The sequence below is a fragment of the Polypterus senegalus genome, chromosome 1, assembly GCF_016835505.1.
Source record: "Polypterus senegalus isolate Bchr_013 chromosome 1, ASM1683550v1, whole genome shotgun sequence".
In the NCBI taxonomy this organism is placed as follows: domain Eukaryota; kingdom Metazoa; phylum Chordata; class Cladistia; order Polypteriformes; family Polypteridae; genus Polypterus; species Polypterus senegalus.
The window spans coordinates 168,928,736-168,954,416 of NC_053154.1; the positions used below are offsets into that span (position 1 = coordinate 168,928,736).

Here is a 25,681-nt window from a genome sequence, read left to right on the forward strand (position 1 = left end):
TTGTAAAAATTAGGATGCACGTCTTACACGAGGGCGTGTGGTACACGAGCAAAAACAGTATATATCTATCTATATATACAAAAAAATTGAGACAACAAACCATCAACTTTCACAAGTTATCTTTAATTACCTGTTGTTGTGCAATGTGAAAATATACAGTATATGCACCGACTGCCAGTTAATTTAAATAAATGTTCCAGCTGTGGGTGAAAGGTAGCCTATTCAATCAGAAACATAAGCAATTGTGTTTGGAGGAAAAAAAATGAATAAACAGTTAGTGACAGGTTGCCACGTCATCTAATAATTATTTACCCAGCCCACTTTGCCGAACTATTCAGTTAGTTGTTACGGAAGCAATCAACAGTGTCAAAACTGATAAGGGAGCATGATAACCCAAAGTAGTCAGATGTGTACCTTAAACACGAGTTCTGCGGGTTTTGATGTAATTTGCATGCTTGTGCTATGCCACTCCTAAGTTAACAAAGACACAAGAAACAAGGTCTCAGATTGAAAACTTCAGATCATGCTTTGCCCCTTTCTCTTCAAGCCTATTAAATTCTCCTTTACCATTATTTTTGTTGGGTGCATCTTGCTGCCATGACTCTAAGCTCTCAGAAACTTGGACAGGCTAGATACCCATTTAAGATGTCAGGGAGCATCACACCCAGTCAAGCACATCTTGAGCTAGACTGGAATGTAAGAGAGAACCCTGGGAGAGCAAGGCTCTGAAAAGCAGAGGGGTATATAGCATCATACCTTTTACCTATCATCACAGACCTTGTTCCATCAATATCATTAAAAGTAGATGAGTGAAATCAAAAAATGGCAGATATAATGTATGCCGAATTAACCAAGGACTCCTTTATTAAGTACAACCAACTATCATACACTTTTCAGCTACAGATAGAGGTATTAAAAGTGGGATTCAGCTCACTTAAGCCAAGAGAATCAAAAAGAAAATATAAAACGTTGCCTAACAAATACAAAACAATATTCAAAGACCCGTAGACCCATCCTACACCCTTCACTTCTGAGTGCCTACTTACAATTTACTATGACAAAGCAGATGACTTTCAGTCTCTGAAAGATTTAAGTGCCTGTGTGGGTTTTCAGTTTTCTCTAATGATCCTAAGACAATGTCAAAATGATTGGAACTTCCAAAAATATCGTAACTAATTATGGGTACAATATTTGAGAAATTGTAGGCTTGAAAATCATTGCTAAATTTTAGTATGCAGACAGAAAGGATAAAAAACCTAAAAAGGTGCTCAGAGTTCTGCACGTGACATATTCTGTCTCATCTTTCAGCAATTTATTTATTTTTGTGCCATATGAGGACCAAGCAGGCTTGCAATTATTTGCATCTTCGAAACCCCACCGGCTGGGTTTGGAAAACACAGTCCAACCTGCTGGCATAAGATGCATGATAATCTATCCACAAGGCACACTCATGTACCATACTCATACTCACACGAGGCCAGTTCAGAGTCTCTAGATCATCATAACTTACATGGTCTTTTGGGATTTGTAAGAAATAGTTGAAATAAAAATATGCAACATACAAAACAAAATGACCAGGCTGGAATTAAAAAATAAAAAAAAAAAGAGTCTGTGGATGTCACATCACTAACTATTGTGTCATAATACATTTCAAAACAAGGACAAAAATCAACGAAACAGTTCCTCCGAACTATTTACTGTACCTGAAATCGTCTCCCAGAGTTTTACTCTTCGGTCCATACCTCCTGTCGCCATTAAGCGTGAGCCAGGACTGAATCTTACTGCATTCACCTCTCCATCGTGGGCATCCTAATAGTCAGGAGCAAACAAATGTTAAAGGAACAGCGTTTGAGGCTTCTTTGGTATTAAATAATGAAAGAAATAAGAAACCTAAAGTAAAACCATGCAAGGGAAAATACTGAATAAAAATATTATTAATAAAAAAAATAAAATAGAGGTCTCAGCTTGAAAACTTGATATCACACGCAGGTCAAATGCCCAAAGCCAAAGTCCTCCTTGCTATTTTAAAATGTAAGATAATCATCATTGTTCAAAGCTCCAGAATCTTTTCGGTGCTCAAACATGAGAAAGAGATTATCTAAAATGTCAGTAGCCATTCTACACCAAAATGCAAGCTTTCAGCATATTGGAAACAGTATGAGAATAGCAACTGGGAGTACAGGCTTGAATGGGTAAAGAAACCATGCATCAGACCTTTTACTTAACATCACTGACCTCAAACTTAGAATAAATATTAAGAAAAACCATCATAGTTGTTATGTCAATGTCTATATATCTGTTTTTATGTAGAAAAGAGAAACAAATAACCTTGATGTGAATGCTACGGTTCAACTTTTCATCCACATCAAGAACAGATCATACTTACAAAAACATGAAGTGCTGTGGACGGAAGGCGTACTTCAGTGCACACACCCACTTGAACCTCCGAGTCAGCTGGTGTGCCCCCATACGAGTTCACAGAGAGACGTCTAACAGATCAAAAGACAACAAATTCAGAATAATGCAGACATTAAAAGCAGAAAAACTCCCCTGCCTCTCCCCTACAGCAACATGCCTCAATCTAGTGTATAACATATCCAGGGTAACACAAAAAGGTAGTTAGAAGGCGTCCAGCAAAACGCTTAGATTACAATGGCCCTCTTTAAGTAAACAGGGTAACACCTTTACCTATTACAAATGTAAGATTTCTATGCAAGAACAGCAGAGAGCTTACACTGCGATTACACATACAGTAAATATATAATATGATGAGACTGCTACACTAAGCATTGTAATAGGATTAAAAAAAAAAATAAGTGGGTTCAATAATGATTTTGAAGTGTTGACTGTAGGGGGAAAAAAGCTATGCAGAGTTGTCAGTAAGGAAGAAGCCAAACAGTAATCCCGGCAAAGAGGAAGATGGAATCACAAATAGTACTAGACATTTTTGAATTTTATTTAAGCAGCATAGGCATTTTTGGGAAAACTATGTAACATTGTACCCAAAACTATCAGGATCTTTGTCTAAACATTAAATGTGAGATTCAGCATACATGGAAAAACTGAAATTTACTTAAATATAGTAAGAAAACATTATCAAATTTGTAGAAGAAAACCAATGTAGGAATAGATAAATTCCAAATTCCACAGAGATTGCAACCAGGCTTAAAAATCTAACCCAGTCTTCTAGATTTGTGTATTACACAGAATAGGTGTACTACAAATAATGCCAATTTCACATAAAAATGTGCTAGTTTTCTGTGTCTTAACTAACTGCTGTAGGATTTAAACTCGGGGAATTAGCAACACTCTAAGAATCATGCCAGCACAAAATCTATAGCTATCAGTAATGTTGTCCTGAGCATCATTAAAACATAGCCTGAAGCAAAATTAAATTTCAAAGCACTAATCTGTTTAGAAAAATTGAGAAAATTAGTTAAAGAAACTTTTAGAAGGCTCCAAAACCACGATGCTTATGGCAGGAGAATGTATGTAATGTTTTCCCTAATCTTGTACCTGATGAATGAAACTATACAATATCTGTCTTAATGTTTGGTTCATGAAGCTTCACCTTGTATTATCAGGAAGATGATGTCCAAGGACTGGAGACTCAGCAAGGCTTGCCAGCATAGGAGATAGAAAAACCCAAATGCAAATCCCAGAGAAAAACAAAGGACCAATAAGTAGGGTATTAGGGTTAAGGAGAAATGGTGAAATGGAGAGGGGAGGGAAGAAGAAGAAAAAAGAACACAGGAACACATTTGAAGACAAATCACTTTAAAATACAGTTTAAAAACAGGACAGGTAAGATAGGAAAAAAAAGACAAGCTAAAAAGTAAACAGGGAACTGGAAACACAAAAAGTCAGGTTGGAATGTGGCCAGACCACAAATAAGTTTTAACAGTTAAAAAGTAGCAAAAAGAGGAAAAGGGTTCTTACCCAAATATATTAGACAGAGAGTCCAAAAGTCCTAATTGTGGCTGTGAGGCTCGTTTACTGTAAGCATTACAAAATAAGGCAATTCAACAGAGCAGCTAGAATTATGGGTATTACACTCTATATGCATTGAATCTATAGTACTTTTATTTGGAAACAAACCTTCAGAACTTCACACCATACAAGTATATGCTCCTAAAATAAAATTAGTAAGTAAAGTAAACAATATTTCATATTTTAACAGCATAGTATAATCTTTTGCATACTACAAATAGAACTATGGCTGAGTAAGTGACTTGATTAGGGTTACCAGGTACAACAATTCAAATGCAATTATTGTTTACATTTAATACAAAAAATAATGTGCATGTAAGTAAAACTGTAAAAGCAGAACTATTAAAAAAAATAAGAAAAAAGCTAGGTATGGAAATCAAATGGACAAAGATACAGTGCATCCGGAAAGTATTCACAGCGCACAACTTTTTCCAAATTTTGTTATCTTACAGCCTTATTTCAAAATGGATTAAATTATTGTTTTTCCTCAGAATTCTACACACAACACCCCATAATGACAACATGAAAAAAGTTTACTTGAGGTTTTTTCAAATTTATTAAAAACCCTGTATTCGGATTCAGCGGGTTAGAAAATGGATGGATGGATAAAAAAAAACTGAGAAATCACATGTATTCACAGCCTTTGCTCAATACTTTGTCGATGCACCTTTGGCAGCAATTACATCCTCAAGTCTTTTTGAATATGATACCACAAGCTTGGCACACCTATCCTTGGCCAGTTTCGCCCATTCCTCTTTGCAGCACCTCTCAAGCTCCATCAGGTTGGATGGGAAGCGTCGGTGCAAAGCCATTTTAAGATCTCTCCAGAGATGTTCAATTGGATTCAAGTCTGGGCTCTGGCTGGGCCACTCAAGGACATTCACAGAATTGTCCTGAAGCCACTCCTTTGGTATCTTGGCTGTGTGCTTAGGGTTGTTGTCCTGCTGAAAAATGAACCATCATCCCAGTCTGAGGTCAAGAGTGCTCTGGAGCACGTTTTCATCCAGGATGTCTCTATACATTGCTGCAGTCATCTTTCCCTTTATCCTGACTAGTCTCCCAGTTCCTGCCGCTGAAAAACATCCCCACATCATGATGGTGCCACCACCATGCTTCACAGTAGGGATGGTATTGGCCTGGTGATGAGCGGTGCCTGGTTTCCTTCAAAAATGTGACGCCTGGCATTCACACCAAAAAGAGTTCAATCTTTGTCTCATCAGACCAGAGAATTTTGTTTCTCTTGGTCTGCGAGTCCTTCAGGTACCTTTTGGCAAACTCCAGGCGGATTGCCGTGTGCCTTTTACTAAGGAGTGGCTTCCGTCTGGCCACTCTACCATACAGTCCTGATTGGTGGATTGCTGCAGAAATGGTTGTCCTTCTGGAAGGTTCTCCTTTCTCCAAAGAGGATCTCTGGAGCTCTGACAGAGTGACCATCGGGTTCTTGGTCACCTCCCTGACTAAGGCCCTTCTCCCCCGATCGCTCAGTTTAGATGGCCGGCCAGCTCTAGGAAGAGTCCTGGTGGTTTCGAACTTCTTCCACTTACGGACGATGGAGGCCACTGTGCTCATTGGGACCTTCAAAGCAGCAGAAATTTTTCTGGAACATTCCCCAGATTTGTGCCTCAAGACAATCCCGTCTCGGAGGTCTACAGACAATTCTTTCGACTTCATGCTTGGTTTGTGCTCTGACATGAACTGTCAACTGTGGGACCTTATATAGACAGATGTGTGCCTTTCCAAATCATGTCCAGTCAACTGAATTTACCACAGGTGGACTCCAATTAAGCTGCAGAAACATCTCAAGGATGATCAGGGGAAACAGGATGCACCTGAGCTCAATTTGGAGCTTCATGGCAAAGGCTGTGAATACTTGTGTACATGTGATTTCTCAGTTTTTTTTATTTTTAATAAATGTGCAAAACCCTCAAGTAAACTTTTTTCACGTTGTCATTATGGGGTGTTGTGTGTAGAATTCTGAGGAAAAAAATGAATTTAATCCATTTTGGAATAAGGCTGTAACATAACAAAATGTGGAAAAAGTGATGCGCTGTGAATACTTTCCCGATGCACTGTATACTATTATGGCACCACTAACAAGATGCCTTAATTTTTTTGTTTTTCATAAAATGGAAACATACAGTATTTCATCACAATAAGCACAATCACCACAGTCCTTGCTTATCATTTTACTCAAGTATAACTGCATACAGAATGATATGCATAAGACAGTAAAGCAATTCTACAAATATTTGCACAGGCAATAAAGCAAAACAAATTAATCTGTAATATTGACTTTTACTATTTACATCCATCTTTGAATTTAAATTTAGCAACAATTTAAAGGAAAATTAAGCATTTGTTGAAGAGAAAACATTGAGATGTTACAACATTCCTGTTCTCTTTCCAACTGCAGCCTGTATCAGATTATAATCATTATAAATAAGCAAGTTGACCACTCCTTGAGCAAAATTACAACATATGCACTTACCAAATCTGTAAATGCAGATACAACACAAACAATTATTGTGCTGAAAAGTAGCAAAATTGAGTCTCATGGCTGGTGTGAAAATGGTAGATCAGTCACCCACAGACAGTAAGAACTACTAAAATAATCTCTAGTTTTTTCTTAAGTCAAGTGACTTAAAACTTAAATATTTAACAACTTCCAACTTTGAACACTAATATCTGATGCCTCTAACAAATATTTATTTGAGTATTAAATTCTGTGCTTTTATCTAATAAAAAACCTAAGATTTAATTTACTCTAACAATATTTATTTGCAATTTGGTCATAATTTTGTTGAAAGAGAGGAGAAAGAAAAAAAAAACAAAAAAAAAAACACACCAATTTTAGTTCCAGCAATCTAGGGATGCATTCCAAATTGTTTCTGACCTATAACATAAATCATAATTACAACCAAAAATGCACAGTAAAAGGTAAATTTATTGCCAAACTTGTCTCACCTAGGTGTGCGTGTTACAGTTCTGGATGGCGACGTCTCTCCAGCCTGTTCAGGGGCCTCTTCTGCTAGCACCTCGATGTCATCATCCCTGTAAGAAAGATGACCAATTCTTTTTCGTATTTAAATGCAATCATTCATCCAAAGGGGTTGGACTCTGTAAGTAACTAATCTACATGCAGCACTTCACACACTGACAAAAGACACCTATAATAATACCAGGCAAACCAATTAAAAAAAATAAATAAATCAAGTATTCTGCATCAGGTGGAAACAAGCTAGAGTATACAATATATTTTTATCATGCTCTTTAGTAAATACAAAGTGGTACTGCAAAAATTCTTTCTGCAGTAGTAGTACCTTTTGAAGTAAGTGTTGCCTATTCATACATTACAAAAGTCTGTTTTGTTGATTCATGGATTAAAAATTGTGCATAACTAATACTCTGTAAGGAAAATAACTAGTTCTTTCTTCAAAAGTTTGAAATGTTCTGAATCTGACGCCAGTTTTTTGCATGGTCATACTGAAAGATTATCTTAATATAGAGAAGAAAAAGAAAAAAAAAAACAAAAAAAAAAACTTTCCCATTAAGCAGTTATTCAATCATATGAGCAGGAAAACACACACTATTCAATATGCTAGCAGACCATGCTTAAAAATGTTTTGTAAGCTAGACCACACCAGTGCAAAATAAATAAAAACACCACACACACACACACACACACACACTTGGATAGCCAAACAAGTTTGTTTGGTGTCATAATTCCTAAATTAAAAAGCTTTTTTTTCTTAGATCCCAGGTGTGGAACCATTTGCTTCTCAGACATTACAACAATGTGTTAAAAACATGAACATATAAACAACTAAAAATTAAGTAGGGCAAAAAAAAAAAAAAAAAGACATTTGCATAAAAGGCTGCTAATCACAAGCCATCTTCCAGACTATAAACCATTAAAAGTTGCTAATGTGCCATTAGTCCTACATGAGATATGCAACAAAGCATTTCAGTACCAATTGAAAAGAAACTGTTTGAGCTGCACAAAAGTCTAAAACAATAGCAAGGATAATGGAAGGTAGCAAGTAAATCTCTTATCACCTAGAAGTAAAAACACCTGGTTGTTAGTAATAATTGTTATTTTTTTCCCAAAAAGAATTTTGTCAGAGCACAAACATGTATTATTTATATTAGTAATAATATATAATGATACATTTTTGTATGACAGAAAAATTTTTTTTACAAATTGATTTCTACTTATTGACTTATTTTAACCAATACGTACTAATAAGGAATGAACACATGTAAAGCCTGGGTATTGGAAACCTTCTCACACAACTCAGGTCATCACAATTGTGCAAAAGGGTTCTACAACTCCACTAGGGCCTGTTCATTTATTGGCAGCCTTCTTACACGTCCAACCATTTGTTTTAAAACATGCAAGGAATAGGAGGGAAAACTGTTGACAACTTCAAATTTAATTCTTAGTACAGATGATATACCACTAGCTATGAACAGAGTAAGTGTAATATGCTAGACAAAGTCCAACCTCCTGCTAATAGATATATTGGAAATTCAGAATTGTATTATACTCTAAAACAATTATCTTTCTGAACATTATCCAAGTGCAGGGGAAAAGATATAAAGTACTCACTGGTCCAGTGGTAGTGGCTCTTTAGCTGCATCAGCCAACTCCTTCTGCAGCTTTGCCTGTCTCCGCCTAAGATCAAAAAAGCATTTTTTTAGGAATATGCTTCAACTCTAAGTACATTCTAGCTTTTACAATTGTCAGTTTTGCTATTTATTCTCTCTTTCAGCTCAACACACCAGAAAAAAATGGCAGATGCATAGACAAAGACCACTTCTCTATAATAAGGTCTTCCTCTCCTATATCCTAACTCAAATCTACTGACACACATTCTGGTTGCAAAGAGGTCTCAGCTGCAACTTTCACAAATGTTGTAGTTGAAATTTATAATATAGTGAAAATGAAAGGTACATGTTTAGCATTTTCAGAACATTCAATATATTATTAGGATATCAAGAATATTACATAAAAAGATGGCTTGATACTTTGTGTTGTCATTATGTGTTGTGCCCAGTGATACACCAACATTACCTGCAGTCCTTCTCATTTTCTGCATTAAGTCTGTTGGCTTCCTGGGCTTTCTCTGCCATCCACCGAGTAATAAGCTCCTGATTATCTTCGGTTGTACGCCGTAATTTCTCTTCCAGAGCACTGAAAGTGATCTGAAGAGCATCATACTCATCTTTCAGCGTTTGGTTGGCCTGTTCTAGGTCCTGCAAATTGGACTGAAGCTCCTTGCACTCATTCTGCAGTTCAGAGATTCTCTGCTGGAATTCCATTATCCTGAAAATACAGATACAAGACATACATGAGAGGAACAGAATATGCTGCATGTAACAAAGAAGATTAGTTGGTTCGAACAGCAAAAATTTAAAGTAGCACTGAATGTAACATTTAACAGCAACCTTTTAATATATCATGACCTATGGTACCACAAACTACAGCAATATTTCTACCGAATGACATTTTAATGTCAAAACACAAAAATACAATGCAATGGAAAACAGCTATTGACAACAAGTAATTGTGTGCTTACCTTTTACACCATTAATCTTACTAGTTAATCATATTTTATAATAGCAAAAACAGGCTTCTTCCAAAAAAAAAAAAATGAAGGAACAGGGATGAGTTTTTAAGTTTACATTTACCCAACACTTTTATCAGATGTTGCAAACTTAATTATATTGCTAATAAATCAGTTGACTGCAGTCATATTTCAATGCCAATGAGGAGAATTTCTGGCTACATCATATTTTTTGTTGTTTAAAAAACATTCCAACCATCTTTATCAAATTTAAATTAGCATTTATTGTTCATTTTCCTCAGATGTAAAGACATCAACAATGTATATTAAATTTTAAAAAATCTGTTGGAAAATCTACAGTACCTTCTATAAATCACACTAAGCACCAAAATCAAATCAATTTTCAACAAGGAATTTAATTTTAAGTGATCATTAAGCAAATTACACTATTATCTGTCATCTCTTTAAAAAAAGTTTTACACCAAGATCCTGCATAACCACACACATAGCAGCTTTATGTTGTATTTTAAAGTGTCAACTTTGGTATTTTTTAGGCTGGGAATTGATTAAATAAAGCTACTTAATCACAAAGTATGTAACTGTAATTAACAGCATCGAATATTAAAACATCCATTCATTATCCAACCCACTATATCCTAACTACAAAGTCATGGGGGTCTGCTGGAGCCAATCCCAGACAACGCAGGGCAGGAAACAATCCCGGGCAGGGCATCAGACAACCAGAGGGCACACACCCCCACACACCAAGCACACACTAGGGACAATTTCAGATTGCCAATGCACCTAATCTGAATATCTTCAGACTGTGGGAGGAAACAGGAGCATAACTTAAACTTAAAGTCCTTGAACTTGAGCTCTTAACAAAATACTACTTGAGCAGGTATGATCTGAATTTAAATGCCTTCCTAAAAGGGACGTTGAAAATAAAGCAATAAGAAAATAAGGCCAATGTACTAATTATCAAATTGGCATAGTATATGAGATGTGTCAAAGAAAACATTAATCTGTAGAAATGACTGTTGACTTTGAATGCACTGCTGAAGACTGACTGAATTAAAATAATAAGCTTCTCTTAAATGAGCATTAATTAAAACTTGTGTTAAACCTCCATAAACACTATTCTCAACTGTTCATCACCATCAATGACTTGATGATTATGCTCTTCACAAGTGATTTCCAAATGGTGGAAACAACAGTGTAGTGCCCCTGGGTCCTGACCTGACAGAGACATACTCCTCAGATGGTCAAGTCCTGTCTGAGGAGGGTAGGACTACCTGGAGAAGTTAGCATAAAAGCAGCTCTATGATCACCATTTTACAGACACAGCACTTAAGCAGTACTTTAACAGCCAGGAGATGTATCGGGGACCAAACTGCCAAGTGACTCTCATAGAGCATACGAGTTGCCTCTGACCTCAGATCAGTGGAATGAGGACAACTTGTATGAGTGAACAAAGGGATGAAGAGGCTGGAAAATGCATCCAAAGTGCTCACTGAGTGCTCAATCTGCAAATGGCAATCTCTGAGCTGCCTTTTTTGCTGCTCCCTGTTCCACCACTTTGGACAGTTTAGCACGTGTATAGATTTAATGATTTTGTGGTTGGTGAAATCGTGGTGTGCCTTGGGATTTTTTCGGTTACAGAAAGTGTGCCACCACAACGGTTGGGAAACACTGCTCTACCTGCACATTTGCTCCTGAGACGCTAAGAAAAATCTCTGTAGCTGCAATCTCGCTTAAAAGCAGACATCATGCATTTACTTTGATTGCTGTAAATAGCAAAGATACTGCAAACTTGAATCATGGGAAGGGATAATCATTACACTACTATTTCACAGAATTTTATTATATTAAGGCAGTCAGTTAAATATAGAGAATCTAGAGACTTATTTTGGTTTTAATGCTGCTCAAAGAGAACTTATTTAGCACTTATGTAATATGGAATTGATTCAGTTTTTTAGTGAATCTGAATTTTTACCTTCACTACTTTTCTCTAGCACTGCACTGTGACTGCCATAAACTCCCTCTCTCTCCCCCATGTATGTAATCAACAAAATAACCAGTGCCAAGTATTGACATTTGGAGTATCACTGTGAACTGCATAATACGAAATGTTAAACCTTTATATGAAAACTTTATGAAATAAAATTCATATAAAAGGTAGTAATAAAATATGTAGAAAATATCTACAATACAAATGGTATAAAATAAATACTTCTCATAATTACAAGCTGCCATATTGTTTAATTTTTTTCTATAATCCATTTTATCTGAAACAAAAGCCTAACTAAAAGAAAAAAACGTTTTCACCATTTGTCTAATAAAAATAAATCGCACAAAGATTTAAATTAACTGATAATGGCAGTTAAACACAACTTAAATGTAAATATTCACACACTTACAGGTTTTAATCATTGATTGAACCTCAGCCTTTTTGTTGCTGTTAAAATATGTACAACAATATTTGCACAGTTTGTTTTCCATTTTTCAGTGTACTAGCCAGACATTACCAATTTGAGTGTAAATACAGGTAAAATTCTGTTACAACGAATTGCCACGGACCTAAAAAATATTTCATTGTAATGAAAATTTCGTTGTAATGATATTCTGTATTTGTTACTATAGTGCTTTCTTTAACTTGCATCCAGGAGTTTGCAATTATTACAATAGCTGCTTTCGCGTTAATTTTAATCTTCCTCCTGTCTACAAATTATGCTGACGAGAATTTTTCTCAGCATTTCCTTGCAATAATGCACTTTCAGGGTGCAAATGATGTCCAAATCTAATGGCTGAAGCACTGCTGTGTAACTGGGTGGGAGGAATTCAATGCGAACATTATCTAAATGTAAAAGCATGTTGTGGGCAGCACAGATATCAATCAGAAGCCAAATATTCCTTTTCTTATTCTTCGTATTGTGAGGTTTCTGAACCTTTTTGGGATCCTCCCCACCCCCCATGGCAACACGCCGAAGTCTGTCCCGAAACACGATTGCTGTGTGGAAGATTGTCTGTTGCTGGGGCAAGGAAACAGCAGGCTCAAAACGCTGCAGTGAAGCTCCACAGAAGCAAATCATAAAAGATTGTGGTTGCGCTATAAATCCCTGTCTGGGACCCCAAAACAGGAGGCCGAGTCTCAGTACTTTAGCAAAACCAGCTTTATTCTGCTTGAAACAGGAACAGCACATTTATTTATTGTAGCGTGATCTGCCACTCTCCTATACACAGATACAGCAGTCAGGCAGGGTCGTGGCCAGGTTAGTGGCCAAGTAATCCAGTTCCCTGCATTTACAATATTCCTTGCATCACCCATTGAGATCTTTTGTGTTTGCTTCGGTGAAGAGCTGCAGCAGAGCTGTGAGCCTGCTGTTGCCCTGGCAACGGATAAACAGTCTTCCACAGACGTGGTGATCGCATTTCGGGACGCTCTTTGGCATATTGACCATTTGTAGGAGGACACGAGAGTTTAGAAACCTCACATTTTCTTGAATGAGTGCCACATTAATATGAATGTTTCTTGAACGAGCATCATTGAACCACATAAAAATGGGGTTTTTGATGTCTTCAAATGCAGCAGTTCGCATATGTTTGCGACCCAAGATTTTTCTTCTTATTTTGCTTAGTCTTTCAAGAAAGTTGACAGTGTCGATCTTCTGATTTCACTGGCAACATCTTTTTTCCAGAATCGAGAGTCGAGAAAATTTAAAGTTTTTTTGCTTTTCTAATATGAACTGTTATCGTTTTTTCATGTCTGCCTATTCTATATGAGGGTGACAATGAGTTAAATTCCAATGGATGTTTTTCAAATGTTGACGAGCACCAAGCAAAAGGTATCACTGAAAACCACTGAAAGCAAAAAAAAAAAAAGAAAAACCCAAAACACCACAGTATGAGGAAAGTTTGAAGAAAGAGAATTTACAATGTTTGTGTTCAGGGATCGTTGTGCATAACTGAGCTGCGTCCAAAGAACTAATTGCTCTGTGGATGATTCATTCAGGCATTTCAAGGTCTTTTGGGCATTTCATAGTAATGAAAGTAGCCACTGAATGTATTTCATAGTAACAAGATTTCTATAGACTTGTGTCATATGGATAAACTGTCAGGACCATGAAAATACTTCATTGTAATGAAAATTTCAATGTAAAGATATTTTTGTAACGGAATTTTACCTGTATAAACATGAATTACCACTTTAATTATATAATTGTTTCTTACCAAAACTTACACTCAGTACAAACATGTAAAAAACTTGCAGATCTTTTAAATGTTGATAAGATGTACATCAAGAAGATACAAGGACATGCTTAACAACTTACAAGTAAAACAGTCAAATTTTGCTGTTAAACTAACAAGCCTACTGTTTATTAAGTAGCCATTTCAAATTCTTCACTTTTTCTTTTTCAATTTGAAAATGTGAGCTGCTGTACTTAACAAGTTTGGTCACCATCCAAACTACAAAAAAGCAGTGTCTTTTCTTGCCACTAGTCTAACTCAAGAGTTCCCAAACTTTTCGGCCGCAAAACCCTTTACCAAAAACGTTTAAAACCGGCAACCTCCTAGTCATTTACTTTAATTACTCAAATTAATACATTTGTACAGTACTCAATATTAAATATTTCACTAGATATCAAACTTTTCATTTTAATCACTTGTAATTAAAGACTGAAAAAGATAAAAGGGACTACAGAATATGGCATTATCGTGTGCAACAATTAATATCAAAACTTGCACTAACAAAAATGAAAGCAAAAAATGAGCAGTTTTTTTTTTACATTTATGAAATATGTAAATTCAAAATAAGTGCAAATAGTCCAAGCTGTACTGTCTGCATTTCTTTTTTGGTTCAGTCATTATCTGAAGAAATAAAAACTTATTAAAAAATAATTTTCACAGCCCCTGTGATTAAAAAAAAAACAAAAAAAAAAACAAAAAAACAATAAAGTATGTACTTACTTGAAACAGAATATTTTTGTTCAAACTCAAATAAACTGTGTCCTCAGATTTTCTTTTTTGTAGTACTGCTCCTCAATAAATTATATTCAAAGTTCAAATCACAAATAAGTACATGTCACATCAAATGAACAAATTTATATAGTGTTTTATGAAAGCATGACCGTACAAGACTGAGATTCTGCTAATATCGAATATCCGTCGTCTCGTCCCACCGCGAGCAAGTGCAGACATGCAACGGTTTTTCATGTCCGCACTTGCTTTGATACGCTCAATAAGACAATGCACAGACATGTTTGTGCTTCATGTATTTTCATGCATTCTTACGTGCGACTTTTAATGACACGTTTTACCTTTTCATTCGCAAGTTTGGTATGTAATGAGGTTTTATCAAAAAACTTTTTTTTTTAAATTATTTTACTTCTTAATTAGGTACCTATTGGAATCATAGATATTTTGAAGTAACAAACAAATGGCAGCAGTAAGGGGGTCTATTTTTGCTGTCAGACTCCCAAATTTTTTTATTGAAAACTATCGACCCCTAGAAAATTCAAAATCGACCACTTTGGGAGTTCTTGGTCTAACTGAACAGAACTCCTCCTCCAATTCCCTTTTCTCAGTTTATTAATCCAATTTTAATCTTTTAAACTCTGGTAAATTCTGCCTTACAGCAAAAAACTGACTGGGCAATAACCAATTGAGACTTTTGTAATGAAATTCAGCTGATTTCAATTAGCAACCAATCAATCGGCGCATCACTAAAATGTTTTTACACTTGGGGAACATGAAATTGAATGTGAAAACTATATTAATGTTAAACTAATTTTGTAAGACCATTTGTAACTACTATATATATATATATATATATATATATATATATATATATATATATATATATATATATATATATATATATATATATATATATATATATATATATATATATATTTATTTTTTGGTGTTCGCAATTGTGTCCCCTGGACAATAAAGTGCAGAGAAAATATTGTTTTACTGTACATTTAAATGAAGTGTCAGCCACATTCCAATGATCCTGAATTAACTAATTATGCTACAGTTAACTGACATGTTCTCTCAATACACAGGTCCTCACCATTGGTAATAACACACTTAATATTTACTGTAGTGTGTAGCAAATATTTTATCCATAAAAAGGGTGTGCTGCTTTTTGTAGGACATAACTGGAAATGACAGAATTAGCTATTTTCTGAGGGTATCACCAATAGCAGGCATAAGGGATCACAATGATCTTTTGGCTAGTGATAATAACTGGCTTACAAGTCAATTTATGCTTCTTCAATCCATCCTCTTGAAGTAGTGAGCCGAGCTGGAGACTAGACTACAGAGACCATGACCCAGAAATTGTGACCCATGTTCTGTCATAAGTTTTAATAATTGCAGGGTAACTGGCGATGGTTGCTTATCAGCATGGAGTGCCTAAACAGTAAGAAATCTCGCAGTCATCCCTAAGCCATGTCATACCATCACTATGGGATGTTACAATTAAGATTCTACCCAGCCACATCCAGTTTCCATACCATCAAGCTAAGCAAGCCGAGATCAAAAGGAAATTTGCAGTGACTGCATATTTTTGTAATGTAACTTGCACAATAAACTGCACTAGAGTGCAGAAAAAGAATCAAAGCATTGTTTAAGTGTTTCAATACTCATCTTTCATGTTATCAATTCTACAGTCCACATTATGAATGCACTGCTAGTTTATTCTGGCTTTTGACAGTTGATCCTCATAAGCTACCAGCGGGCATGGCTAGAGAGTATCTTAAGTATCTTATTACTAAATTATGAAAACATTAATAAGTGTAAGCCTGTAAACTGTTGCATATGAAGCAGAGATGTGAGGTTTGTTGTTTGACAGGCTAAAAACGTTTTTGTAAACAATAGTGCTACTCCTGCTTGTATTCATGACTAAAGTGAAACTGGAATGGATCTGGCTGGCTGAGGCGACCATTTCACGGATGGTGTTTAAAGGAATGCAGGAGCATGGTGCATTTTGCTTTAAGTGGTATCATGAAAACTGCTGCTCAGCACAGCAATGTTTACGAATTGATTTTTTTTTATCTTGAATCCCAGTTTTGTTGCAGTTTCCCCAATACTGTTTGAAAAACTGGCTCAAAACTACATAAATCAGCCTATATAAATAACATTGCAGAAGGATGGGAACTTTAGTCTTGAGGATGGGCCATAATATACATTTAAGATTAATGCCAAGGCTACTGACTAATACTGTAGTTTATTATTATGCTTTAATGATTAAAATTTCTATTAGGTGTTTTTAAAAATGATTTGAATTTAAAATGTTTCTTTATTGACCATTATGTACTGTATACTGCGATAAACACACCATCACACATGGGTGGACCTTGATATTTAGGCTGGGTTGGGGCTTGACAAATATAAAAAAGCATTTTTACAGTTTTAAAACATACTGATACATATTTATAGCACATCCCATGACATATACAGTAAATTGTTTATAGTATAAATATACATTATAAAGTCTCACATTAACATATTTAAAACTTTGAAATTACAAAAAGTGCACAACAGCCATTAATGATTTAAATTATAGAAAACAATATATTTTTATGTTTGTCCATGTATTTTAATTGTGGCAAAATAAGCAATTTAATAATTTAAAAATGTACACAGTTAACACTCAAGTGTAAATTAACCGATTTGAAAATTGGAGCATTTTTTGTTATTTGCTTTATCAAAGAGACAGGTATCACTTTTTTGTGTGTCAGTGTTATGTGTAACACGTGACAGAGGTTTGCTCAGACCATAATGCTGCCAATGGCAGCACATGCTGGCAGATACTCTGCTGCTATTTCAATAACTTGTGCGGATTATTGAGGTCCAGCTGTCATGCGTAAGAGAGGAAAATATCGTGGACAAAATACACAAATTGAAATAATCTCTCCTTAGCTAAACCTGAAACAGTAAATTAAAATATGTAAATGCATAATCTCTCTTTTTAAATTAAAGGTGACAAAAGAGAAATTTAGTTTAGGTAGGACATAATATTCATTAATTTGTCATCTAAACATACATATCTAGGGAAGGGGGCAGCTGGAACCTATCCCTGCAAGCAACACGCTCAGGCAGAAGCAATTCCTAGACAGAATGCTACCCCATCACAGGGTGAACAGACAAGACAGACACACACACACACACACACACACACAGACATATACCCCAGAGGCTAATTTAGCATTGGCAATTTACTTAAACTGTATGTCTTTGGACCGAGAGAAAACTGGAGCAAACCCACACGGACCACATGCAAATTTCATGCAGGGAGCAACCAGGGGGTAACTGCAAGACTACTTGCAATGGGCAGCAGTGCTATCACTGCATCACGATATGCCTAATCCTTTGATTAACAGATTTAAAATTAATTGGGGCCTTAAACACAGAGGAAAAAAATACCCTTTATTCAGTAACATCCCTTACCTATAACTCCACCAATGTCAGGAATACAGTACACCCCCAAAATTCACGGGGGTTACATTCCTAGAGCACCAGTGAATTGTGAAAAACCGCGAATCTTAGATATGGTTAAAAAAAATGCCTGTTTTTATAGTTTAACCCCTAAATATGCCCCCAAAAAACTTTAATTTCAAACTCAGCTTAATATATTAATTAAAATTAAAGAATGTAAAGATAAACCCGTATACTGTACAGTACTGTACTGCCATGTCTCCTGCAGTGCTAGAATGTAAAATACAGATGTTACCGCTATATGTACTGTAATTCTTGCAAGCGCCACGCGAGAGGCATATCACGAGACAGAGCAGCCGCAAGTAAGCCTAGCAAGTAAGGGAGCAATGTGAAGATTTGGACCGAGAGAAAACTGGAGCAAACCCACACGGACCACATGCAAATTTCATGCAGGGAGCATGAAATGTCTATCAGCATTTTTTAAGAAGGGTTTTTTTGAGGAGAATCTGTGGCTTCTAGGTGTGTGTGTTCAGCCCCCCTGCTCACAAGGGGCTGGCAATGGTCATGAGCTGGCTTCTCAGCGAATGTACAGCAGTGACTGATCTGCTCCTGCATGCTCGCAAATGGCACTGGGGAACAACTATAGCCAGTTGTGGCGGTTTAAGAGGAACAAAATGGAAAACACAAGAACACTCAGCTGGAGATGCATCACAGTCAATCAGCAGCAAGGAGAAATGAATAACGCTGTAGCGGTCTGGTGCCGCTAAGATTTACACCGTCAAGAAGACGGCAATTTTTATGGGGAGATTCCAGGGATGCACCCAGACTTGGCCCGACCCGCACGCATTCACAAACAGAGACAGAAAAAAAAAGCAAACCGGTAATCAAACAGCAAATAAAGAATGTAATGAAAACAAATGAAATAAATGAAAATGATACCACCCTTGTTCCCCTTACGGTGATTACACATTAAATACAACAAAGCACAAACAACACACACAGTAAATCATGAAAAACGGCAACAGATGAAATGTAAATGATGAAAATAGATGGTCCAGAGATCTGCATGTTGAATGGGAATGTAAAAAATAGTCCTTCTGCAAGTTCCTGAAATGGTGAAGACGGGTGGAAGGAGTGCTCCTTTCTTTGCAGGATGGCCAAGAATCCACTTACAGTCCTCATGTACACAGGCAGACGGCAGACAATCCAGATGCCAGGACAAAAATTAATAAGTACAGGTAGCCCAACAGAAGACAGACAGACAGGAATTTGAAACACAAATTAAAAAAACAAATTTTTTTGGTTTTGGTCACCAGCCTCCTTTTTAAAAGCTGCGCTGACATCCTTTGACCCCAATAGCCCCAGCAAAAAACCAATCCGAGCTGCTGCAGGCAGTTGCAGTTTCAAACAAGGTTATTATAGTTAACGAAAACTAAAATCAAAACTGAAACTATTATTAAAAAAACATTTTCGTAAACTGAAATAAAATAATTAACAAAACCGAAATGAAAAACTAAAACTAAACGAAACTATTAAAGTAGCTGGAAAAACTAACTGAAATAAAATAATAATTTACTAAAATATTTGTAGTTTTCGTTTTTGAATGAATATTCTTGCCGTTAGTCTTTAACCCTTGTAAGTTTAAACTCTAAAACAGAAAGTCATCCACCACGAGCCCCCGCATATATTCATCCAGTGAACGGCAGCTGGTGAAGGAGGGCGGCAGTTCACACAGCATTTGCGGTGACAGAGCAAGCTGAGTGCGGGTGCATAAAGCATGTGAAATAGAAAGCGATTTGCGTGCCGCCTTTCTTTGTGCTTTTTGTGTATCAAGATGTAATTCAAATGGCTGAAATCAGAATGTGCTGGTCAATAAAACGTTTACCATAGAAAAATCACAAGTGAGTAACGTTTCAGTTTATTTCTCAGGTGTCTGCTATTTGTTGACAGCAATTCACCTGCCACTTAGCACAGGAGAAATCGTTTTTACTTTCTCATATACGAAGTATACAGAAAGTATAGTAATCATGAAAAAATTCGACCTTGATATTTTGATGAATCTTGACGTTATAGACTAACAAGTGTCCAACGATACTGTTTTTTGGAATTGCGTGTGTGCGCGTCTCTGTGCGTGTGTAAACACGTTATCTCAAAAACGTAGATAGATGGATGAAATTCGGCATGTGGTTGTTACACCACAATTGTAGATCTGTATTAACTTTTGGGCCAAATCCATCACCCAGAAGTGGTACTTTATCTGAACACATACTCAATTTTTTTTATTTATACAGCTGCAGAGTCCGATTTATTCAACTTTACTTTTTTAATAATTGTTCAATATATTATTAATTTGATTTGTTGTTGATGGTAATGTACATAATATTAAAATATAATCATTGTCTTGCAGTTTACTCCTCAAATATCCATCCCCATATCTGAGTATACAAGAAAATCGAGGGGAGACCACTCCCGGATTTTAAAAATAAAAGCGCCGATCGAGACTGACTAGGTCTTCATACAAGATCAGCATATTGTTACTGACCAATCACTTTTGCTTTAAAAACATTGTTTAAAAACGAAGCGATACAAACAAAGGTAGGGAGTCTGACAAGTAATGAAAAACTACTAGTGGTTTTTGTATTTATTCCATATTTATTAATTTATCTTTTTTAGTTCATATTCACAACTCAAAATCCCTAATATTGTGAAAGTAATCCATTACCAGAATATTTTAAAATATGCGTCTCCCTTTTTTCAATGTTTTTCTCTCTCTCCCAAAATAGATAGTTGAAATATCATATTCTTTTTGTTTTTAACATCAGCCTTATCATATCTATTGCATACCAGGGATTTTTCCTGCCTTGCATCCAAACCTGCCGCGGTAGGCTCCAGGTTTTCTGAAATCCCTCTGGATAAACCAGGTTTAGATAATGTATATATTGTTCCTAATCTCAGACGCTGTCTCTGTTGTTTTGTGCCTGTCCATACTCTTATTACCTGCTCTTGCCCTGCTCATTATGGGTTTACTGTTCTTATGGTGGGCTATTCAAGACTCACCACACTTAACCTTGAAACTACATGCTTATTGTTCTTTGCTTCCCTCAATACAGCTAGGTGGGGTCTGCACACTGATTCAAGTCTTAGAGCCCTGTTCTTCCTAAGCCCATGTGATTTTCATGAGAAAATTTTTTTAAAAATTATAAAACTGTCTAAAATTGTTCATATTCAGTGTCTAGTTTTGATTATGCTTGCTTTTATCAGACAAAAATAAAACCAGATAATAAACCAGGCAGTACAGTAAGCTTAACATTAAACTCATATCCAAATCTGTTAAGTGTACAGTTTTGTCTGATTGTGACATAAATCTAACTCCGTAGGCGCTCCATGCCATAATTACTAAAACTAAAACTGAAACTAATATATATAAAAATAAAATAGAAATGTCTTTGTGAAATAAAAACTAAACTAAAACTAAAAATACATGATGAAGGAAAACTAAAACTAAACTGAATTTCCAAGTAAGGTCAGAAAAAATATAGAAATAAAAACTAACATAAAAAGGCAAAACTATAATAACCTTCGTTTCAAATTCTTTTGGCTACTTTCACCGTTCCAAGCCGTGTTTTCCTCTACAGTTCCTTCCTGTTCTCTCTATAGTACAGTATTGCTACGAAAAAAGCCATAAAATTGCACAGGATATTTGCGGTTTCTGCTAATAATCATTACATGGGTTCTAAGGAAAAAAATCAGCGAATGACTGAGGCCACGAATTCTAAACCGCGACTTTGCAGGGGTCTACTGTACATCAAGTTCAAATTCATTGAAGTTTTGTTTCCTCTGTTCTCCCAAGGTTCATAGTAAAGATCTCACTCAGGAAGATGGCCAAACTGATATAGTGATTAGAACCAAATATTTTTTTAAGCCATTGTGGTATAGCGGGTCCACAGCGTTCTCAGTAAGGGCCTATTTCAAATAAATAATTACAGCTCTCGCGGCGGCTTAGCGAGGAGTCGTTGGGCCATAGCAAGCCACGGGGTGGTTCTGCGGTGTGGGCGTTTCTCACCGAGTGCACAGGTGAGGAACTGCCCACACCTGTGATTCATTCCCGTGGCTAATAGGCTGCTATGGCCCCTCGTCATTTAAAAGAAGCGCGAGTCGGTCAGGAGGGGGGAGAGGAAAAGAAAGAAAGAGAAGGAAACGGAGGTTGGAAGCAGGAAGGAGAGAGAAGAGAGAGCACGAGCAAATCGGTGCAGCAGGAAGGAGGCGAGCAAACGCTCCCAGGCAGCTGAAGGCCGCCTGGGTGTTTGGCCAACACCTGGGAGAAGTGGTTGTGGTCACGCCCGCAGAAGTTTTTTTTGCAGGGCGGAAGTGACCAGCAAGGTGCGGGACTCTCCGCAGACGGTAGCGGGAGTCGGGACTTGGGACGTAGTGTTCCCTGTGTGAGAGCCTTTGCCACAGTGGAATTCCCAAGTCACTGTCTGGGGGGAGCCGACTGGAGTCAAGGATCGGGAAGGCGACTGGCAGTGGTAGTAGCAGCAGGAGTAGGCAGAAGGTCAGCTGCATTGAGAGCGTCTCGCCTGTTGCAGGGCCCATATGGGAGAAGCAGGTGAGACGCTAACGCACCGGGCTTTTTCTTGTTGTTTTAAAGACTGCTTCCTGTAGGAACATTTTAACCTCTGGTTTTAAGGATTGTTTTTTTTCTATTTGTGTGTTTTAACCTCCACGTTCTTTTATTGGATTATTTATTGAACTTTTTGGGAATCACTGCACTTTATTGGAACACTTTGTTTTGTTAACTGCCTTTAAATAAAAGCACTATGCACTTTTTTCAACCATCCCCTTGCTCAGTTGTTATTGCCTTCACTGACTAGCTCACTCGGTAACATTATCGACGGTGTTGGGTTCAAGGGCTTCCTGTATAGCAATGGGAGCGTGGAGCCAGAACCCACATCGTCACAGCCATACATGGCACCTTGCCTTGGTTTTGATATGTTCCCCCTTTTCCCTCTAATTCACAGATTGTACTAGCAAGGAAAGAATTCACAACGTCAAGTGAATTAATACAGCCAGAGTAACCAAAATTACCACCACATGTACTTTCTTTATCTTTTATTGAACTTATTAAAAGCATGTAATATTCAATACAATCAAGTCAAACTTAACAAAACTAAATTCAATTCAACCCCCACTCATGAGAAAGAGTGGAAAGCCAACAGCCAGATTAAATCTTTTGAGAGTAGTAAAGAGAGAAAGAAGTCTTTCACCCTAATATAAATGCTTATTCCGAAATGCTTCTGATTAGATCCTGCCAGGCTTTAAAAAGGTTTTGAAAAAATCCTCTAAGTGAGAATTTTATTTTTTCCAATTTCAAATAGTATGCAACATCAGTTACCCACTAACTTAACAGAGGTGGGTTAGGATTCTTACAGTTGAGCAAGATAAGTCTACAAGCTAGTAGTGAAGTAAAAGCAATTACAGTTTGTCCTTCTCTATTTTAAGCCCATCTGGGAGTACACCAAACACAGCTATTAATGGATTAAGAGTGATTGTGACAACAAGGCTGACAGATAGGCATTTAAATTTTTTAGTCCAGAATGATGTTAATTTGGTACACGTTAAAAAAACGTGTGGCCTAGTGAATCTGGAGTTTGATTGCAACGTTCGCAAGTTGGAAACATTTGACAATTTTAAACAAGATAGATGGACTCAATAAAAAATTTTTAAGTTGAATAATTGAATATTTTGCACATATAGAGCTAGAGTGAATTCTGTGCATGGCTGCCTTCCACTACTTTACTGAAATGTTGAGTAAAAGATCATTTTCTTACTGTACTCTGGGATGTTTGAATGGGAAGGACTTTAATATGGTTTTATAGATTATAAAATGTCTAAGTCTTCAATACTGATCAGTCTTTCTTCTGGTATATAAATAGGTGGGAGGTGAGGAAAATTGGACAAATTCCATTTTGCAAAGTTTCTAATTTGGAGAGAACATAAAAATCACGTTGATGAGAAACTAAATTTGGAGTGTAAGATGCAAAGACATTATTTATATACAAATCTGTAAATGATTTAATCCCATACATTTTCCAAATATTAAAAACAGTGTAAGTTTGAGAAGTTGGAAGGTGGTGCCAAAGATAAAATATTCTCTAACTTCAAGTGCTTCCTACACTGGTTCCATAGTCTGAGTGAATGAAGGACAATTGGGTTGTTAGTTTATTTACTGTTGTACAAAGCAAGGAATATTTATATATTAAAAAAAAAAAAAAAAATACTGCAGGATTTTATTTCAATTGCATACCAAGTTAGTGTGTGTTTATCTATTTGTGTCAATGTCCAGGTTTTTATAGCTTGTATGTTTGCCGCCTAGTAATAAAACTGAAAATTAGGTAGGGCCATGCCACGTTCTGATTGAGGCTGTTGTAGGGCTGCCCTTTGGATGTGTGGACATTTTGAATTCCAAATAAATGAGGTTATGATTGAATCTAATTTCTTAAAAAATGATTTGTTAATGTATATGGGGATGTTTTGAAATAGAAGCTTAGGGAAGATATTAATTTTGGTGTTAATTCTCCCCGCTATAGTAAGATGGAGGGTTGACCATCTATGCAAATCTTGTTTAATTTTGTCCATGCAAGCAAAATTTTGTTGGAAAACAGCTTTATATTTACTTGTGATGTTTGCCCCTAGATATTTAAACTGATCTGCAATGATAAAAGGGAAGGTGTCCAATCTAATGTAATTTGCTAGAGAATTGACTGGAAAAAACACACTTTTGTTCAAATTAATTTTGAGTCCAGATATATTTTGAAATTCTGCTAGTACAGTTAGGGCTGCAGGCACAGAATTTTGTCAGTATAACATATACAGTACCATATCATCTGCATATAGTGATATTTTCTGTTAAAGTTCTTCTCTGAAAATCCCCATTATCTTCCGATGCACTTCGAAAGTGAATAGTCAAAGGCTCAATGGCAAATGCAAATAGCAGTGGTCACAAGGGAAATCCTTGTCTAGTACTGCATTCTAGTTTGAATTAGTCTGAAATAACATTGTTAATACAAACTGATGTTTCTGGACTGGTATGCAGTAGTTTGTTCAACACACATTTTATGCAAAATGATGAATACGTAATTTCAATAAAACATATCAAATGCTTGCTCTGCATCCAAAGATAAGATCTCTGGAGTGTTAAAGTTTATGGGTGAATACATTACATTAAATAGGTGCCAAAAACTGGAAACCAAATTTCTACCTTTAAATCCAGTTTGGTCTTGTGATATTACTGAAGGAAGCACTTTCGCAATTCTTCCAGCTAGGACTCTGGAGAGTATCTTAACATCACTAATCAGAAGCGAGACTGATCTGTTTGATGCACATTGTAGTAAGTCCTTATTTTTATTAGGAAAAATGGGAATTAATGATTGGCGAAAAGTTTGAGGTAGAATTTTATTGTCTTTGGCTTCTATGGCGGCGCGTGCGTCACGCAAGGCTCAGCGTCTCTTCAGATTTTGCAAAATAGCAGTGTTATTCCTGCTCATCTCGGGTCTGTTCGTTCAGAACAGCTTCGCTTTTACATCCTACACCCGACAAGAGCTTTTGGATATTGATCTACACAACTCGGACTGTTTTATTAGCAACCTTCATCTCATCCCTGAGATAAGAAGAACACCTGA

The 25,681-nt window shown here is 36.4% G+C and overlaps 1 protein-coding gene and 2 non-coding genes across 4 annotated transcripts in view; all 3 read right to left on the reverse strand.

The window, feature by feature from the left end:
- Window positions 1–25,681, reverse strand: part of atg16l1 (ATG16 autophagy related 16-like 1 (S. cerevisiae)) — a 72,667-nt gene that overhangs the window by 25,181 nt on the left and 21,805 nt on the right. The window contains exons 6-12 of one of the 2 annotated variants that reach the window (XM_039762676.1): window positions 9,065–9,316; window positions 8,600–8,665; window positions 6,955–7,041; window positions 3,940–3,996; window positions 3,572–3,619; window positions 2,387–2,489; window positions 1,704–1,809 (exon numbers count right to left, since the gene is read on the reverse strand). In XM_039762676.1, coding sequence (XP_039618610.1) covers window positions 1,704–1,809; window positions 2,387–2,489; window positions 3,572–3,619; window positions 3,940–3,996; window positions 6,955–7,041; window positions 8,600–8,665; window positions 9,065–9,316 — 719 coding nt within the window. The remainder of the gene's footprint in view (window positions 1–1,703; window positions 1,810–2,386; window positions 2,490–3,571; window positions 3,620–3,939; window positions 3,997–6,954; window positions 7,042–8,599; window positions 8,666–9,064; window positions 9,317–25,681) is intronic. The other variant, XM_039762684.1, reaches the window with a different exon arrangement.
- Window positions 499–778, reverse strand: LOC120520147. Its single transcript, XR_005631781.1, has one exon.
- LOC120520139 lies at window positions 1,957–2,236 on the reverse strand. Its single transcript, XR_005631779.1, has one exon.